Source organism: Bolinopsis microptera, chromosome 1 (genome assembly GCF_026151205.1).
Source record: "Bolinopsis microptera isolate Bmic1 chromosome 1, MBARI_Bmic_1.0, whole genome shotgun sequence".
NCBI lineage: Eukaryota > Metazoa > Ctenophora > Tentaculata > Lobata > Bolinopsidae > Bolinopsis > Bolinopsis microptera.
In genome coordinates, this window is record NC_087072.1 from 12,033,245 (window position 1) to 12,054,438 (window position 21,194).

General features: G+C 38.3%; 2 protein-coding genes across 6 annotated transcripts in view; one reads left to right on the forward strand and one right to left on the reverse strand.

The window, feature by feature from the left end:
• The window catches only part of LOC134822157 (uncharacterized), a 29,085-nt gene extending 27,699 nt beyond the window's left edge, over positions 1-1,386 (forward strand). For all 5 annotated transcript variants that reach the window (XM_063833083.1, XM_063833091.1, XM_063833075.1 and 2 more), the window contains 2 exons: positions 471-645; positions 1,051-1,386. In XM_063833083.1, coding sequence (XP_063689153.1) covers positions 471-645; positions 1,051-1,073 — 198 coding nt within the window. In that variant the 3' untranslated portion in view covers positions 1,074-1,386. The remainder of the gene's footprint in view (positions 1-470; positions 646-1,050) is intronic.
• A 154-nt stretch (positions 1,387-1,540) lies between these two features.
• LOC134822258 (uncharacterized) lies at positions 1,541-20,697 on the reverse strand. The gene is made up of 6 exons (XM_063833165.1): positions 20,590-20,697; positions 6,352-6,404; positions 5,349-5,535; positions 2,510-2,606; positions 2,277-2,357; positions 1,541-1,902 (listed from the first exon to the last, which is right to left on the reverse strand). Exons 2-6 carry the CDS (start codon positions 6,398-6,400, stop codon positions 1,783-1,785), a joined length of 534 nt encoding a protein of 177 aa, XP_063689235.1. The 5' UTR covers positions 6,401-6,404; positions 20,590-20,697; the 3' UTR covers positions 1,541-1,782.
• Positions 20,698-21,194: the final 497 nt, after the last annotated feature.

The window sequence follows — 21,194 nt, forward strand, 5'->3', positions numbered from 1 at the left end:
ACCAACACTGGTCTATTCTTACCTGGGGACCCCAGGCTATTATATTCATGTTCATTATCAAAATCATAATCCGAATAGAGATTCGGCAGAATGACAGGCTGAGTGCCGCCCAGTAAATCTATTCAAGCTTTGTTCAGATAGTGGTGTAACCCTTTAATACAGTTATCTTGTATTCAGTTATTTGTTACCGGTGTCACACACTCACAACATTTCCAGCGTCACACACTCACAGAGTCACAGTGTCACACACAGCACACTTACAGTGTCACACACTCACAGAGTCACAGTGTCACACACCCACAGAGTCACAGTGTCACACACAGCACACTTACAGTGTCACACACTCACAGAGTCACAGTGTCACACACTCACAGAGTCACACACTCACAGCATTTCCAGTGTCACACACTCACAGAGTCATAATGTTTCCGGTATCATATTTGTAATGATCGATTATTAATCATAACCAGGCTAATGGTAATATGGTGCTATATGACGACGATAACGAAGTATTGTGGGAAAGTGGTTCAGGTTCTGCTAACACACAGTCCAGTTACCACACACTGGTAGTAGAGGATGATAACACTCTCGTCCTCTTCAACTCCTGGGGGGTGTCTATATGGGAGACTGATACTGCGGGCCTATGTGGGTATATTATATTGTAATAAGAAGTATTCTCTGTCATTCGAAGAAATTTACTTGTCACAATAAAATAAAGCGATACATTTTTCAATTTATGTTTAAGTAGGTAATGTTCTCATTGAATGAATAGCAATTCAAAATTGGCCGGATTCTGACTTTCCTACTTTAGTGAGACTATTTCTTAGTGAAGCAAGTTCCCTCCCTGCTACTAGAGTATAGTTCCTAATTAGTAATTATGCTCTTAAGTGTGTTCCAAGATTATATAACTAGTGAAACCATGGAAACAGAATACCCGACATTGAGCTCTAAAATCCCAGCTAATCAGTAATCAGTAAACACGTACTTACAGGTAAACACATAATATACTTACAGGTAAACACATACTTACAGGTAAACACATACTTACAGGTGACGAGACTAAGTTCATGTGAAGATTTCGGTGATAAATATCAAGAACCTTCCAGAAATACCACCACTTACTACCACTACCACTACCATGAGTACTATCAACATTAACGGCTTCCAATCTAAAACCAAATGATTCCGATAAACGATCATAAATATGTCTTTGTAAAAAATATATGTGTAATTTTCATTGTCAGTATTTGGTTTTAATAGAAACGATATTTTGTATTGCATTCAAGCTTTTTTCTAGAAAAATCTAAATATTTTAATTTTTTATTAATTTGTTATTAACTATTGGTTTTTGTTGCTATATAGTCAATGACTTGGCAAGTTGATTCATCAAGCAAATTGTGTTTGTCATTTGTTGGGGTCACGTGATAAGTCGTTTAACTTTAAGATCACAGCAATCATAGTGCTTCTCTCGTCCAATGAAAACACTTGTATTGGTATTAAATGATAATAAATAAGAATTAAATTGTAAATATGAATAATAATAATAAAAATATCTAAAATATCTGAAATATCTGATTAATATCTGATTAATATCTTATTAATATCTGAACCCAATATCATAATAAATAGCTACAAACTTTCTACCCTTTTCGACACAAACATCTGCAACTGTTAAGATACAGAAATTGAATGTGTATAATGTCAAGAAAATCATTTCATGGAAAACTCTCTCGTCAATATAAATATTCTTAATTTTAACTCTCATTATTCGAGTGAAAGTTTCTATAGTTCAGTTTTTACTTTGCTTATATAAGGGCCCCTGGGTAGTTTCTTCTTTTCTCGTTTTTTATCAGTCTTCTGTTTGGGTGTAGGGAGCACTTTCCGGTACGGGTTCTGGTAATTCTGAAAACAAAAATAAATAAATTCATCGACTCAATCAAGTAAATAAATAAAATAATAAATTAATCAATTATCTAAAAATACTTATTAATGAATAAATTAACATAAACCAATTAAATTAGCCCCTTAGTTTGACCCTAGGAGGTGGGTACTGACAGTAGACTAAAAGAAGAGCGCAAATTGAACAATATAAGGGTCACGAGGTGAACCACGTGACTCACGAGGTGAACCACGTGACTCACGAGGTGAACCACGTGACTCACGAGGTGAACCACGTGACTCACGAGGTGAACCACGTGACTCACGAGGTGAACCACGTGACTCACGAGGTGAACCACGTGACTCACGAGGTGAACCACGTGGCTATATTATCGTACCGGAGTCTTTGGTATGAGTTGTAGCTCCTGCATTACAAGGTTCAGCAGCTTTCCGTGTTCGTTTTTACTGTTGAAAACTTCCTGAAGAATACATTCAATGTGAGGCAGTGAGCCTACCGAACAAATCATAAATCTTACAAAACTTAATTAATGTATTAACTAAAACTTGGAGCAGCTGATTAAGGTGAAACATATGATTTTATTACCTTACTTTACTATTAGTATTATCTTACCTTACTTTCAGAACAGAATTGGATACTCTTCTTAATAAGATCGCTGAAATCAGCCCATTTGAATTTTCTGTACAGTGATTCCGTCATATCGGGATACCTGAGATAAAAATGGTTTAATTTAACAAAAATAACGTTTTTACTCCATGTGACTGTTATCGATTCCTTAATCAGCTCGTATGTGTTAGTTTCTGATCAATCATTCATTCAATGCTTGTAATCTATCCACAGAAATATGAATCATGAACTAGAATTGTAACAGCTACAGACGTCACTAGACGTGGCATTTTAAGCTAGACTCATTAAAGTTAGGAGTAAGAATACCGCAATTTGATCAGGCTCAGAGTGTCCTAATCAGTTTAATTGCAGGCAACAGATGTTGTTTAACCATGGGTTATCGCCCAGGACGGTAGACAGGGTTAAAGCGTATTAATCCGACCATACTACTACTAGACTACAGCTAATTTATTTGAAATTCAAAGAATATAAAGTTTATTTAATATTAGTTCAAGCACGACGAACAGTTCTATTGGGAATTGCCATATTTAAAATGCTCACTTTTTGAGAAATTGGTAAAAAGAAGGAAGCAGATATTATGGCTATTTTATCAAACTTTGTGAACATTTTCTCTGTTTTCCCCTCGGTAACTCAAAAAGTAAGCCGGACCTTAGGATGATGATGAAAATCTAAAATATATGGCTACAATGAGCATTTTAATAACAATATTAATTCAATCCTAAAACGTGCCATGTAATAATATTTAAACATTATATAGATGTCCTTAAAAAACTTCTTATCAGCCATGTAACCCGGAAAATGTGATGCTGTAGAAGATAAACAGCGAAATCAACCCAGTTATAATAACAAATTTTATTATGGGGGGACCAAATTTAAATTGTCTAACCGTCACAATCTGATGAGTCAGTTGTCACTGGTGACACATATCCTGGTGGTGGTCGTCGATTACGCGCTATATGATGCCATAAAAGTTGTCTGGGTGTCGATTACGCCGTAAAAGTGGTATGGGTGTCGATTTCGCGCTATATGATGCCGTAAAAGTGGTATGGATGTCGATTACGCGCTATTATGATGCCATAAAAGGGGTATGGGTGTCGATTACGCGCTATATGATGCCGTAAAAGTGGTATGGGTGTCGATTACGCGCTATATGATGCCATAAAAGTGGTATGGGGGTCGATTACGCGCTATATGATGCCGTAAATGTGGTATGGTGTCGATTACGCGCTATATGATGCCGTAAAAGTGGTATGGGTGTCGATTGCGCGCTATATGATGCCATAAAAGTGGTATGGGGGTCGATTACGCGCTATATGATGCCGTAAATGTGGTATGGTGTCGATTACGCGCTATATGATGCCATAAAAGTGGTATGGGTGTCGATTACGCGCTATATGATACCGTAAAAGTGGTCTGGGGGTCGATTAGTGATTACTCACTATATTATGCCGTAAAATTGGGCTGGGTGTCGATTACGCGCTATATGATGCCGTAAAAGTGGTCTAGGGGTCGATTAGTGATTACGCACTATATGATGCCGTAAAAGTGGTCTGGGGGTCGATTACGCACTATATAATGATACCGTAAAAGTGGTATGGGGGTCGATTACGCGCTATATGATGCCGTAAAATATGTGGTATGGTGTCGATTACGTGCTATATGATGCCATAAAAGTGGTCTGGGTGTCGATTACGCGCTAAATGATGCTTAGAGTTAGTCCTCCTGCACTACTGTTTTCGATTGCTGAACTTGTCGAGACAATGTCCTTATTTTCAATTGATTTCGCTTGACTGCAAACTACGCCATTCTTGATGAAATACTGTTCGTTCGGTGTTTCTCGAGCTTTCTCTCTCAACTCTGATACCAGTTTCCGATGTTCTACTCTCTGCTCCAGTGTTCGATCAGGTGCCAGATAAACATTTTTGAAAAGCGTGTTTTTGAGACTTCCTCAGTAGATCCTTCAATGCGGTTGGACTGTCCAATAGGACCTTAGGAAGCTGACATATCTTTGCTCCGAGCATTGTTTTGTATTCCTAACCTTGGGGAAGCTATGTACTTTCAGAACTATAAGTATCAGGGAATGTTGGAGCCGATTATCAATGACTGGACTAGTAATTTATCTTGCTTACTTACTTTCCCACGCATTACAACGGATGCGAGACACGGAGACAATTTAATTATCATTTAAGTAAGCGAGACAGTCGGAATTCATTGCTTAAACAGTAAAATACTCATCGCTTAGATACAAAACTAGGGATATGAAGCATGTGTCAGGAAACTACTTTAGTGGTTATTAGATTGCCCGAATATGGATTACATCAGCAAAAGAACCCAGATTATGGGTGCTTTACTTGTAGCTAGTGGTCTTCCGAACTCATATACGAATTTTCATCCAGATTGGAAAAAATTGCACCCATAGAAAAGAATTAATTTTGGAGGCCTAGATTAAAAATTGCCGACCACAACAAGGCCCAAATCCGATTCTGAATCGATTCTGAAAATTTCACGCAAAAACATTGAAAGTTATTTCAATTTTAATGAGATCGCGAACCGAAAAACGGGCAATTCTGTTAATTTTGTGTGGTCTTTTCAGCTTAGTATCCACGTCTCAACATTTATAGAGCTATAGCTCACTGAGAATATGTAGCATAGAGTTTATACTTTATACTACATATTCTCACTATAGACTTACCTTTCATATAACGTTGGTATTATTCAACAATATTGAGCAGATCATACCTTGTTACCATAGTTACCATTACATACTTAAGTGACAGGAAACTGTTTAATTGTCTGGGAGCGACCTGATAACAACATTAAAAACCTTAGGTAGATATCAGAGAAAAGGGCGCAGTTCTCGTATATGAGACTGAGGGAGTCTAGAGTGTGGGGCTGGTCGTGAGGGAAGGGAGAGGTTGAGGTGAAATCAGAGGATTCCAGATTAACAAAGGAGGAATGCAGTACTCCGTACATTGCATCGTAGAGCAGCTTCAGCATTTCCTCCTGCTTCTCTGAAATCATTTCCCGTGTTAGTTTAAGCGTTGTAAATTAGCGAACAATTTGGGAATGACTTATGTCCGACAAGTAGCAATATTTTAATATGACTGAAACTAGTCCGGTGTCTCTATAACAGTATCTGCTCCACTTTCTAAATTAGGTAAACGGTAGAGTAATGACGACCATTTTGGCTCGACAACTTTACCACCAAGAAAGTTAACCGAGACAAGTAATCAAATTAGTGGTATCCGAAATCCTGACTTCAAATTAATCTGGCCTGTCAACAATTCGCTAGATCAATTCGAAAATTCACAGCAGATTTCAGTTCAGATCTCTAACGGAACCATCTTTAAAGATATTGGCCAAATTTTAGCTATTTAAGACCCCGTTATCAAGCGGGTAAAAACACTATGTGGGGGAGGGGGGGGGGGGGGGGTGTCCAAACTCCAACCCCAAAAAACCCACAAAAACCCATTCCCAAAATGGAAATTTTAGGTAAAGTTGGGTTTTTTTGGGTTAAAAAAAAGAAAAAATGTTAGAATTGAGGAGCCAGTATAGGTCAGTGAACTCTTACTTGATTAAAAAACATTGAAAAGAGTGCCTATGGGTTTTGTTTTCAATGCAGTCGAATTAGATTACAAGTTACAAAAAAAAGGAAAAGAAAAAAACCCCCAAAAAAAAGCAGAAACTAGAAAAAGGCTCTTTAGTTATATGAAAAGATCTGGGTCATTTTTGCGAGGAAGACTTCTCAATCCCCAACTCAGACTCCTCCGATATTTTTTGCAACTACAGGAAGTAGTTAACTAAACGTTTCTTACTCTACTACTTACTGTGGTGGTTCTGATTGGAAGACAGACTCTTGATTATATCTTGCTGCATGAATCTGAAAAATACTTTAATCACTGATCGACGTATAAGTAAAACTCAGGTTACTTAGTAAGCTTGCTATTCTGACAGCTACTTAAGTTAAACATCAGCTCAATTTGTAGCTTTCAGTTGCTTTGAAGCTTTGATCTTGAAGATCTTACTGCAACGAAAAACTATCATATGAAAAATGGAGTTTTCTTTGTATGAAAGACAAACAATATGTTGAGATCATTTAACCTACTTTAAAGAAACGAGAGAATAGATTCTGTTTAAAGGTACTTTGCTATGAAATTAGCAATCATCCGATAAAAGTGTTTTTATTATAGCTGAATTTATATCTTTCAGTAGACATATCTTTAGTCCTGACAGCTATTTGATATGATTGCCTCCCACTTTTACTCTCTCCCTTTAAATCGGTATTTTACAATTTAAATATCTAATAATTTCGCCATCTGTTGGTGGGCGGGGTTATCAAGTCGATTTTAAATGGCTGATATCAAGCATTTATATTTTGGAATGTGGAACAGAAAATGGGGAGGCTTATTTAAGTACTATTTAAAGTAGGAGGTCTGTAGTTTAAGGGCGATATTAGGTGCACCTCAAAAATATCCGTTTTAAGTGTGAGTTTAAGTACCAACTTAAGTGTCAGTCGATTTGGTGAATACCAAATTGATCCTTAAAAATTAAGGGTGACACTTTTTTAAAAATTTAAATCTCAACACTTATTTTACTTCGGACATTCCAACAGCCACATTGTTACACAAGTGTGTAACCAGCCAATTACAGGAAGCCGAAGGATTCAATTATACATTAGGCCAGTGACGGTTAAGGTAGTGTGTACCATACTTTCTTCGCCCGAGACTTTGCTGCAATGGGCAGCTCCTCATTTAACCCTCACACCCGATTTCTCGAGTATTTGGCTGAGTGGACCGGGGGGCTGCATAGACCACTCAGGATCCTTAGCTGAGCGTCGACGACGCTCACCCCACGGCTAGTGACAGAGTCGGGAATCGAACCTGGTACCTCAAGCAATACCAGGCGGATTAACCAACTGAGCCACTTAATCGAGAATTTCGTGAATACCATTTTTAAAGTTGCCACTTAAACTGTTAAAGTTGTTACTTAAAACGCTGTTTAAGTATGACTTAAAGGTTGGTGAATACGGGCCTTAATGAAAAAAAAAACCACATTATATGCTCTTCTTGTTATCTCATGTTTACCCAGTTTATCATAGTTTCCTGACCCAAGTGTAGATCAGGTTGTTATGTATTGTAGGGTGAACATTGAGCCATTGAGGGTGGACATTTTAGAGTGAACATTGTAGGGTGGAAATTGTAGGGTGAACATTGAGGGTGGACATTGACGGTGGATATTGTAGGGTGGACATTGTAGGGTGGATATTTAAGGGTGGATATTGTAGGGTGGAAATTGTAGGGTGAACATTGAGGGTGGACATTGCATTGACGGTGGATATTGTAGGGTGGACATTGTAGGGTGGATATTTAAGGGTGGATATTGTAGGGTGACCATTGTAGGGTGGATATTGTAGGGTGAATATTGTAGGGTGGATATTGTAGGGTGGACATTGTAGGGTGGATATTTAAGGGTGGATATTGTAGGGTGACCATTGTAGGGTGGATATTGTAGGGTGAATATTGTAGGGTGGATATTGCAGGGTGGCCATTGAGGGTGGACATTATAGGGTGGACAATGAGGGTGGACATTGTAGGGTGGATATTGTAGGGTGAACATTGTAGGTTGGATATTGTAGGGTGGATAATGTAGGGTGGATATTGTAGGGTGGAAATTGTAGGGTGGAAATTGAGGGTGAACATTGTAGGGTTGCTAAATCATTCAACCCTCCCCAGATGTTTACAGTATGTACTGAAGGGGTATCCTAGGAAGTTCCTTAAACTTTTAACAGGTACCCCTCCTCATTTAACCCTCAATTAAGTTTCCTATCATTCGGCTGAGTCGACCGAGGAGATCGCATACTCCCTAGGCTAGGTGACACTGGGATTTGAACCCTGAACCTTCTGCGCAGAAGGCGGATGCTCTAACCACTAGGCCACCTAGTACCTTATTTCTTATTTCTTATTTCAAATAACTTATCCAATGTCATAACCATAAGTACGTAAACCGTAATGTTTTAAATTTATCTCAAACAAATATTTGATATCTTTACATTTCGTTAACGAGGGATACTATCCATCCAGCTAATTATCCAAAGGCACGTTTCTATCATGATTGCGAAAATTAAAAACAGGTTTGATTAGTCAAACATTAAAATGATATCTTTTTTGCACAGATCATAAGATAATATAACACAAACAGCAAAAAACACAGTACTCTGTGATGAACTATTTAGAATTGGCAGTCCTAATAACTGTATACACATTACACAATGGTGTATGACAAACTTTTTAACCCCAAAATAATCAGAGATTGAGATCAGTCTCTATCTAGGCTACTATAACACATTGATACAGTAGCTTTACAGTTTACAGTCATTCTCTTCCGTCCGAACGGCAATGTATCTACCCAACATATCAATAAGAATAGAATTGACTTATTTGTATATATACAAATAAGTCAAAATAGTTTATATATAAACTATTTTCACAACTACAATCAAATAAATTTATTGAGTATTATGTAACGTGATGGAAATATTTTAAGCGGGTAATATCCTGTTCAAACCCAGGATACATAACATGGAGACTTTGTTGTAACTTTGTATAAAAAGCATTAATATATTATATCTATTTATTTTTAGCAATATTTACCTAGATTTAAACATATAATATAACGGATATTTTTTATTACAACCACACATTTTAAATCGATGCAGTATTTTGTTTGAATTGCCATGAAATGATGCTCTAAAAAGTACAATATTTAAGCTCATTTTAAATCGATTACATATCAAACCAAAATACAGGGTGAACACAATTTTGACAGTCAGCATGAACTTCAAATCAATATGGGGTAAAGAACAACTTATCCCAAGTGTTTCTTGTCCTACTGTAATACATTGCTTTTTTTAAATAAAACAGAATGAATATATTTAATGTAGTTGGTGGAGTCCCAATCATCTCTGCGTCCAAGAGTTGGGTTTTTCTTGCCTCAAATATTAAGAATTACAAATATTTAACATTTACTTTAGTCTCTACTCTAACTCTCCTTTTGTTGGTGCCAGAATCAGATTCAGGTTAGTTAATGCAACGAACCTTACGCAACCTAGTTTTAAGAAGCTTTTTAATAACTTTTAATGTTGAAAAAAGGTGTTCAAGTGTTTTACTGCGGGGTAAGCACAAAACCAACCTACAGTGTTCAAATTCTTCAATGTCTATTATCATTGTGCCAAGAATGATTATTCAAGATCCGCGGAATTCCACCGAAACATAAAAAATCTCCAAACTATATAACCTATAATTATAAAATATTAGAGAAATAAATCACGTAATTATGAAATATTAGAGAAATAAATCACGTAATTATGAAATATTAGAGAAATAAATCACGTAATCTTGATGCAGACCGTGCTCGCAAGTTGTCCATTCTTATCCAGTTAGCGCTGAGAGTGAGACTAAATTTAGACTCCTTGGTTCTTACTAGATAGATAATGGGATTGAGTCCAGCGTTAAGGTAGGGACTGACGTTAGTGCAGAAGACAAACAAGCACCTCACGTACTCGTTCCGATAGTTGATAATCTCAAGTCCTGAGTTCTGTTCAATGAAGAAGAGGAGGAGGATGACCCAGTATGGGAAGTTAAGGGTAACAAAGAGGAGGGTAACCAGGGTAATTGTTCTGGTGGCCCGGTACTTTGTGCTCAGGATGGAGCTCCGACCACTCCGTCCGGAATTAGGAATAATCACATCTCCGTCTGGTCTGACGTCTAAGGAGCAAGCTCGGAGCCGGGATGACATGCGACTCTTGTCTCCATCGCTGTCTTTCCGGATGAGGGAGGAGGTTGGGAAGTTAGAAGCTGATTTGACGAGGGAGACGATGCAGACACAGCAGCTAGCCAGCACTATGATGGAGGGGAAGAAGAAGGGGACGAAGAGGAGAAGGTACTCCGCTACGTCGTACAACATCTTGTTAGTGTCGGGGATCACCTGATCAACCGACCAGACACAGTTAGTATAGTGCTGGTTGAACTTGTAGAACTTTCTGTCTCCACCAGAATCTGAAGACATGAAAATGTTGAGAAACGGAATGCTCCCAATAATGAGCTGTATCATGCTGTATCCTGCTATAGATCCTATGATGAGGTTGCTTCTGATATGCTGCATTGGGCTGATGATAGCAATACACCGGGTGAAGCTCAGGATGGAAATGAGGAAGACGGAGAGTCGGGAGGTTATGTTGAAAACCAGACCAGAAAAATTGCAGAAGGCTTCGTTTTCAAACAGCACCGGTTCCCTGGCCATCAATCTTGATATTCCAAACGGTATCCCGCTCCAAAAGGATGTTGTTATGTCCGTGAGGGCGATCAAGATGAAGATCTTACGAGAGAGGAGCTGCTTTTCAGAGTAAAACATTTTCAGTATCCAGACGTTCCCTATAATCCCCGGCAGAGCTGATGCTAGAGACATTGAGCCAAATAGCATGTCTAGAGACGACGTAGAACTTGAGTTAGACATCTCCACCTTCAGGGTAAGTAATATTATTATCAAATACAGATATAAAATACTATAAATAAAGAATTTTATGAAAACATTTTTTTCATACCAATCAAATTAAAACCGCGAAAGTTCACAAAGTTCATGAGTTGAAAAAGCAAATGTAGGTTTCGTTTTTTTCCGTTTTGAAAAACACTGAGCTTAGTTCTTTAAATTGTTTAGTGTACCTCAGGACCTCTAGGTCTAACTAATGGGAAACAGTCACCAGGCACCATAGTCGAGCTGATTACTTATATCCTAACTTATGAACGAGATGAAATATACTACGTATTTTAATGGAAAATCTTTAAAAGACCCATTTTGAAAAAGCAATCATATAATGACCTTCCCCAGGTAGACCGTATCAATCAAGAGTGCGATATGAGCGTCACATACAGTGAACTAAAACACGAGCCAGTGAACACGCCTACCAGCCTCACAGAGCAGAGGCTCACAGAGCAGAGGCTCACAGAGCAGAGGCTCACAGAGCAGAACCTCACAGAGCAGAGGCTCACAGAGCAGAGGCTCACAGAGCAGAGGCTCACAGAGCAGAGGCTCACAGAGCAGAGGCTCACAGAGCAGAGGCTCACAGAGCAGAACCTCACAGAGCAGAACCTCACAGAGCAGGACCTATATCAGATGGGATTACTTACAACACTACAAATCTATTACATTTATACGGGCTGTAGCGAGACTAACAAATCAGTCGGTCTTTCAGGTAAATATTATCTAGATATTATCAGTAAATAATGTAAAGAGGCTAAAATCTTAGTGAGGAGTGAGGAGTGAGGAGTGAGGAGTGAGGAGTGAGGAGTGAGGAGTGAGGAGTGAGTGTTGCGTAACAAGTGTATTAAGGAACAGGTCACGACATTAACCGTTCAGCGCTTGAAGTCTTGTGGATACTGGACCACATTCGGCCGTTTATATACAGTTTGAAGGGGCCACTTACTTCTGAACTGAAAGTAGTTCCAATAAACCTACCTTATTTAGCCTTAATCTATTCTAAAATTAGGAACCTACCAGGCGAAGAAAGTAAAAAGAACTTCTAAGTAATGTGTATACCATACATCCACCTTGAATAGTGCAGAGAGGCAACGCGTTATTAAAACCACCGCGGTATCTGGTTAACAGGTTGTCTTGCCAGTAACGGTTACTGCAGTAAAACGGCTCCTTTCGTCAGTAATAAAGTTACGAAACAGACTCGGCTCATTTGTTAGTTCTCATGTTCGGCGGTAAAACTACTCAAGAAGTAGTGCGAGTAAGACGCTACCAATGAAACAGATTAAAGGGTTAGAAACAGTATTACTAATAAGAGAATATTACTGGCGTGTAAAGGTGGTTAGCTTTATAAAGTGAAGGTGACATGTAATGGAGCCCAGCTTGACAGTGACACAAAATGACGGGTTTCAGACGGTCTCGCACGAATTAATTAAGAAGTACTCAAGTAGTCATGTAACATCGTCCGGAACCCGATTACTCTGCAGTCTCGGAACCTTTCTGTAAGTAGATCTTGACACGATATCCTGACAGGTCCTACTTTGTAAGTGCAACATTAACTTTACTACAGGAGTGAGGATCTTTAACAATATTAAATGAGGGAGGATATTTTAGTTGGCGCATCATTTGACACGGCAATATAAAGACTAGGGGTACTTTACAAGCTTTTAAATAGTAGCGGAGACTAGGGGCGAGTCCGCTTACCGCCCTTACGTCACCTCTAAAACACTATCTTCACGTCACGTCACCTCTAAAACATTATCTTCATGTTGAATTATGATTATCAATCCTACCCCAAATCAACAGAGGAACTCCACCCCTTCACCATTTATAAATGGGGGGGGGGGGGGGGGGGCTTTTACCCTCTCCTAGTACACTGCTGACAGCGTACTAGGAGGGGGTAAAAAGTGCCAAAAGCTTGCTGACGTAATATGTGGACGCTCCCTAAAAGATAAATTTTCAGCCGATTTCGTCAAAGAAACAAATCAGTTGCAAACCATTCAAAGCACCAAGACTACTAAAATGAGCTGAAGACGATATACTATTTTTGAAAGCTAATAAAACCTTTCAGGAACTTCCCTCCAAGATGGTAAAATGAAATATGAAGATAATATTCTTATGTTTACGGTATCACCGTGAATGATAACGCGTTAGTTATTACCATATTGCTGGTTAAGATTACTGTACAGACATCACATGTGCAAAACGTAATTGGTAATGAAAATTTGACTGCAAAAGTTTAAGTGGCATATATATATAAATTCTCCGCACTCTGGCGGCACTCTCGTGGTGAACGAACATGATTGAAAGTTGGCACTGTGCCGCCAGAGTGCCGCCATAGTGCCTCGAGAGTGCCATGAGAGTGCCGCGACAGTGCCATCGGGATCCGGATGCATGACCACTATTTTTACGAATAACGTCTATTAAACAAAGGAGCAGTTCTGGGGTCGCGTCTGATAATAGCTTATTAAACGAGTTTATTTTCTGGGGTCGACTTAATTAATAGCACTGTTAATGAATAGCACTGTTAGGAATACAATGAAACCGGAATTATAAAATTAACAGCACATACTCCATCTGTATCTCAAACCATTTGTTATTGTTGACAGTATTCAAATGTTGAGGAGCTTACCAGGGACTAAGCCATGAAAAGGCACAAATGGCGAGCAATCGTTGTTATTTTAACGTCTTATTAGTTTAAAAAGCGGGTTTATTTTTTATTTGTTGTCTCCTCAATGTTAGAACAGAGCTGCAAATAGATTTACTAAACTTGAAACACGGATTTTAATTTTAACTTCGGATTATTTAACCGCTTTAAAATGAGCAACATTGGCCCTACGGCAGAAGAAGAATTGTGGCAATATATGATATAGATTATATTAATGTATTAAAAGCTGATTTGTCGCGGTTACCTAACTGGTTTAAGTAAGGTAGCTCTATTTTAGAGTGACACAAGGAACACAAGGAACTATACTAGAACTGTTGGCAGATTATAACTCACGTGTAAAGTGACGCTCCTACTAAATCGCTCGCCCAAATTTTAAGAAAATTCTTGTGAAACGGCCCTTTGGTTGTGAAATTGATCTGAATCGGTGTATTTTTGGACGCTGATTCCGAATCACCCCCATGACGTAGAGTAATAATGCTTTTTATGGGCAAAAAACCGTTTTGGTCACGTGACAGGCTAGTAAAACATGGATTCGATTGTTTAGGGCTCGGGTTAGGGTTAGGGTTGTGGTAAGTGTTATGGATAGCTTCGGGGTTATGGTTAGGGTTGGGATTTGGGTTTTGTAAAACCGTTTTGTACGGCTGCAAAACCATAAAAACCAAAGTCACGTGAAATTTTTGGGCGAGCGAATTAGTAAGAGCCGTAAAGTGGCACAAGGGAACTAGAACTGTTAGCAGATTATAACTCAGGTGTAAAGTGACACTGGTTATAACTTATAAGTGGAAAATGATTTAACTGGTTGCACTTTGCAGTGATGGGTAGTCATGACTCAAGATGTATGAATAACTCTATGCAGCGAAATTAAAGTGCTTAGAACAAACACAAGGATAGTTTGTTGGTAGTATTATGTAACATTGTGAAGCTCATATATATTTAAAGAGGTAAGACACCAGCTCGCAGCAAAGTGCGGCAATGTGTAAAAAGTGGAGGCTCATTGTGAAATGAGCAGCCATCTAACAGGTGCTAAGAGTTGGTAAGTAAGTATGAAGTCGCATCTTGCACTCCCGGATGAAGAAATGAAATTGTTGGGAACTTGTTTACTAATAGTAATGACACTGACATGCTGTGTAGTAAGTGCCGAGTAATGCCTCCGGGTAGTGCTCCTCAATCAATCAGTATAGTATTGTAGTAAAAGTACTATCATTCGGCTTAGTCGACCGAGGAGACTAAATATCGGCAAATAAAAACCTAAGTTTAAAATTATGATACAACTATTCGGAAATGTGCACAATAATAAACTTGTTAGCCTCATTTACACCTCGGAAATTTATAAAAATAACTTCTAGGAGTGTTTTTAATGATCAGGGTCTTATACTAAGATTGTAATCAGGCATGTGAGTTGTGACGAAACTGATATAAGTCTTGCTTTCCATCTCTGTGTACGCAATCAGTTTATTAACATATTAAAGATTATCAGAACATTTATCAGACACAACTTGTCCAAATAACCGTGAATTTAGCACAACTTGTCCAAATAACCATGAATTTAGCACAACTTGTCCAAATAACCATGAATTGTCCATTATTATGATATGTATAATAAAACATATCATAACGACTTAAAGTTAATGATATAATTAATAAAAAATCACAGTGAAGAGGTGAGACTTAAGATGGGCCAGAAGTGACTAAACACATATTGTGGGGGGGGGGGGGGGGGGGGGGGCATGTGTCACAACTTGTACTGAGCTCGGCAATGACGCGTAGGAAACCTGGACTCGAAGGTAGTTGTGGCCCGTCCCCTGGCCTGATAAAGATCTGAACCGTTAATACCTGTCCGTGGAGATGGTTGAATCATTGGATACCTGTCATAACTGGACTATTAATTATCTTAATGATGGGCGGTCTGCGAACAGAGACTGGACCTGACTTTTATGATATTATTACCTTAAAAGGTTAACTTTGCGGTGTCCTATAACTCGATACCAGTTTCAAGATGTCAGAAAAGTTTCCCAAAACGAACAGCTTGATATAAATTTGCGTTGAATTCTTATATTTTGTAATATGATTTCAAACTTTCATCAAATAAATAAGGAATCGTACAACTAAGTGACTAAGTTTGAAGATAATTTAAATTTCCTTAAGAAAAGGCTAGCAAATAGAATTTAGTACAACTTGAAAATTAAGATTAAGATTAAGATAAGACATCTCAAACCACGTAAAGTTAATACGAAATAAAGAGGAAGATGTGAAAAGGAAGAGGTGTCCAGTAACCTGTCACGACTGTCGACTGTCACCAGTAACCGTGATATTTCCATTTTAGGGATGTCAGAGACCAACCTTGCGATGCTAGCGTATAAGGCGTGCTGTTCCCATTTTATACTAATAAGAAAAGGTCTCTTTCAGGAAACAGCCATAACATACAGACAGCACTCCAAGCCCCAAAACATTAATATCATCAGGATTGTTTGTTTGTCTTTACCTGGCTCGCCAATCCCTGTGCGCGTGTGCGCGGCACTCTTTTCAAGCTTCATGAACAGGAGAGAAGCGAGCAATAGACTAGCAAGCTAGGTAAGCAGTAAGGTAAGCTAGGTAAGTTTGTCATCACATGTAATTAGGCACTGGTTCTTTGACCCTTTAAACTTAGCTCTTACAAAAAAATGATACTGCAGCAAATGAACTGTAGTTATATGGCGTGGCTAGTAGTAATACAAGATAACACGGTGTTATCTTGTTAACACCAGATCACTTCAGTAGACTTAGCTGCAGATAATCTGACTAGTCTTCAGATAAATTGAGCTACACATGAGCAATGTTTAGAAGTCTTAGAACTAGAAGGTTGTCTTAGGATGAATAGAAAGGTATCCTTATTCCGAGTAAATGGAGAAAAGAAATCGTTACCACTATCACAAAGAAAGGAGCCTCAAAGGGGCGCCAAATGCATCGTGTGAAATCGTGTATGCAATAAATGCAAATACCCAATACTCCTTTATACAATGCACATATTCTTTGTTGATTACAAAGTTCCGTCTCTCAACTTAGTATAGCAATGTGGTCAAAGGACACCTGACAAGATGGTTGCAACTACTTTAGTTATATAGTGTAACTATAGTTTTCATACTAATACTACTACTAATATTACTATAACATCAACCCTCTTGTTAACTGACAGGTTTGAGAGCATTTCACGGGTTGTCACCACCAGCTTAACAAAATGAATATTGATTTTATCGCAGGTTGAATTGAAATGGACTCACGACGGATTCTATGAGACTTTAAGCTGCAGAATGAAAGCGGTAAAGATAGTACAAAATAACTAATGCAGCCAAATACCATCTCTTCAGGCTGGACCACCCATCTCTCCAGGCTGGACCACCCATCTCTCCAGGCTGGACCACCCATCTCTACAGGCTGGACCACCCATCTCTCCAGGCTGGACCACCCATCTCTACAGGCTGGACCGCCCATCTCTCCAGGCTGGACCACCCATCTCTCCAGGCTGGACCACCCATCTCTCCAGGCTGGACCACCCATCTCTTCAGGCTGGACCACCCATCTTTCCACGCGACCACCAAGGCTGGACCACCCATATATTAATTCGTCAAACAAGGGGCGAGGCTCGAAACTACGAGGCCAGTAGAATTAAATTCACCGACGTAACTTGTTTGTGTCTGCTAATAAATATGCAGGCTGTGGAATGTGGAGTACCAGTGCACGTTGTGGAGAACCATGCTCCCGTTATTATATTTTACTAGCAGGAACCCGTATAACCCTAAAATGGTGTCAAGACTCAAGAGACTAAAATAATTATTACCTATTTAATTCGCGTTTTTGACACCACTTGGGGGTCCAAATTTTGGGCCCAAAATTCATATTCCTTGGCCAATTTTTAATTTTTTATGCTGATTTGGAGGCCATTAAAGCATTTGACCCAGTCAAAAAAGTTTCAGTTGTATATCTTTTACAGTTTTTGCGGAAAGTCGCGTTAAAGTTGATGCCGTGGTGTCAGTAAAATAGTACGGATAAACACATATAATTATATATGTTATTTTACCAAAACCCATAATCATGGGTAGAGTGGACCGCTGTCAGTGTCTCTCTTTCCCAAACAAAAGGAATTGATATTACTTTGATTGACCGTTCTCAAATGTAAAATGATACCGAGAATGAAATCGGTCGCTCGCTTTTCCCATTCATTCACGGCTTACGAATTGTAATAAGTTTCGATTGATTACATCAATCAGATGCTGTAAAAATCTCTTTGGGTTGCGTTCGGGTCGATACCTAGTATTTCGGAGTAAGGGTGGTAGTTATTAGTATTACTTATTGAATTAGCTGAAGTTTATTGAATCTTCATTGCCGAGTACAGCTGCCTTTGGGTAGTTCTTCTTAATCTATTACAATTGTAAATGAATGGGAAAAGCGAGCGACCGATTTCATTCTCGGTATCATTTTACATTTGAGAACGGTCAATCAAAGTAATATCAATTCCTTTTGTTTGGGAAAGAGAGACACTGACAGCGGTCCACTCTACCCATGATTATGGGTTTTGGTAAAATATCATCTCTTTTTGATTATAATGTCAGGGTACTTTATAAAGTCGAAATATAAACTGATATCTTCATTAATAAGGAGGAAGTTTCAACGATTTCGAAATTTTTCCTTTAAAAACATTTCCTTGTGTTTAGGGAAGCATATCGGTCGATCACTGACTGAATATGCCATTTAATACTCATTCAAGTTGGCATTAAATTCATATATAATGACATTAAACTGTCGTGGCAAAGCAGAATTTGTTGGAAATCACGAATGAGCAAAATTCCCACCTTTCGCACGTGCAAACTTTGAGCAGACGTTGCGTGAGCATCCAATATTGAATCGCCGTAAATTTTTGCATGTAATTGTTTTATATATAGCTTGATAAGCATGCAAAGTTTCAAAGTATTTCAAGAAGAACTGTTATCACAACGGCACTCTAAAGTTGACAGAAAATGACGAAAACAGCAATTTTCAGTGATTTTAGCGATTTTCTATCAATTTGGGCGTGTCCCAACGTGTGCAACTTTTCGATTTTCAACTTTAAAACTAGCCTAATGCACAATTTATACCTATAGGAAGCAGAACTGAGCTCCACAATCCAAGGCATGGCCCAACATCAGAGAATACTAAATCGCAAATTTGACGTTTTTATAAAATAATTCTTCAAAAAAGCACAAACTTCAATGACGAATATCTTTATGAAGGAGCAAGTTAGAAAAACTTTCCGGTAGATTTTCAGAATGCTTGAACAATTATCTAAGATGAAAATTTCCTCAGATTTTGAATAAAATTACTCCTTAATGGTTTAAAATTAATTTTAAAAGTTATTACTTTGTCAAAAATCAAGTTTTAAAAATGGTTAACTTGATGACGTCATCAAGGGGTGTTTATGACGGCATATAATTTTTTTATACAATGTAAACTAAAGTATAAACAATTATTTGCAAAACCTGTGGTCGGAAATGGCTGTATCTTTTATACTTTTGAATTTATGGACAATTAAATACAGGCTACAATTGACTGGCAAAGCGTCTATCCCTGAATATATGTATATATATATATATGTATGTATGTATGTATCACGACAATCTATCGTAAAACAGGGGTTCTAGAAAACCCACTTCCCGATGCTCCTGAAACCTGAAACTTTTTTTGCAGTCGATTTGGTCAACGTCTAGACGCCCTAAAAAATTTCAGATCTCTAACTCAATTTTAACATGGTTTTTAAGGCACCTGAATATGGCGATTTTGGGTTTTTTACCGAATTTCGTATAACAGTGCTGGCGAGTATTTTATGCAAATTTCTTAAAAATCTCAACATTACTATTTTTTATTCCTGTCATCTTTGACATCAAATTAGAATGTTTTGAACTAAAAATAAATCTGCTGAACGACTTCCGATGAGTCTTAATGCCTGAAAAACTCGTGCCGGAGGAGGCGGCCTTCGGCCGCCGCCTCCGGCCGGAGTGCACGCTTCGCGTGCACGAAAGAGGCTTCCGACGAGTACCAAAGGGGTTATAGTAGTAAAGGGGGTATAATAGTAAAGGGGGTACAATAGTAAAGGGGGTACATAGTATACCCCCAATAAAGACACCGCTCGTGCTTGCCAGCACTGTGATATATCGTCTCGCTTTATATATAGTAAGATAGTGGGCTGGAGAACGTTCGGGTAATATCTAAGTACAGTTCTCCTAGGTGAACTGGGTGATGAATTAATTTTTGTTTTGTCAGGACTTTGGTGATTAATACATTTTTGTTTTGAAAATAAAGCTAATATTGAATTAGACGTTTTGGATAAAATAATGATAAAGAGAGGATTAGAGTAAGACAAGATATAATCCACCATGGTTTGTGGTTACAATTACCATGGTAACACCATTTAATGATCGAAGTCCCCTCAGTAGCAGCGTATGCTCGCACGCAAACAGGTAATGGTAGAAAGCCATGATCATAGTTAGTCGAACCTATACTAACCTAACAATGTTTGAGTAATATCAGGATAATATCTAGAATCATATAACCAGCAGTCTCCAGTTCATCGGAAACAAATTTAACGAAATATTTGTCGAATAAACCATTATTTATGCAGTTGGAGCAGCTTGATTTCTAGGTATTACATTTCTGTAGTATAACAGGTTGGTAACGATATAACACCAGTGATTGTCTTGGTACGGGGGCTTTAACAACGCTATATTCCCTGCCCGTGGGATAATGAAATCAACACTATTGTTTTCATCAGGAGATCAAACTAGAACACATGTGCGTGAAAAGGAGGCGGCACCTCTTAGTCTGCAAAAACCAATCTAGAAGATGATAACAGTTAGGTACTAACCTTTTTGCCTTGAACGCCTTCAGATAGGCGGATACAGCGTCCAGTCCAATTATTGTGGTTGGAAGGAGAATGATGAGGGCAGCTGAGAGCCATGCAACAAGTCGTGTCATATCTAGTGTATATAATAGTGATCAGTAGCTAGCTCCAGTATGTATATAGGTGGTGTTTATTTGATGCCATTCTATGCCACAAATTTAGGTTATCCAATATCACGTTTGGAATGACTTGACATATGAGTTGTGATTTAATTGTCAAAAATGGCATAAATTTTGAAACTGGAAAGGCATAGATTTTTATGGCATAGCAACGAAAAATTAAAGATCAGCATACACTATACCTGAAACAATTGAAACTAGTTTGTTAGAATAAGAAATTCATTTAATTAAAAACGTGACTTTTGACAACGTCTATTCACAAAACAACACTTCAAAACCTATTTTGGTGTAAATACCAAAATACCTCATATTCATGATCTATCTATTTAGGAAAGTAAGAATAAGAGTCCCGTACAAAAGAGCATTTGATTTTGAAATTTGAGCTGGCAGACGCTCAATAATTAAATCACGACTGACTGAAAGCTAATTGGGATGATCACCGTACCGCGG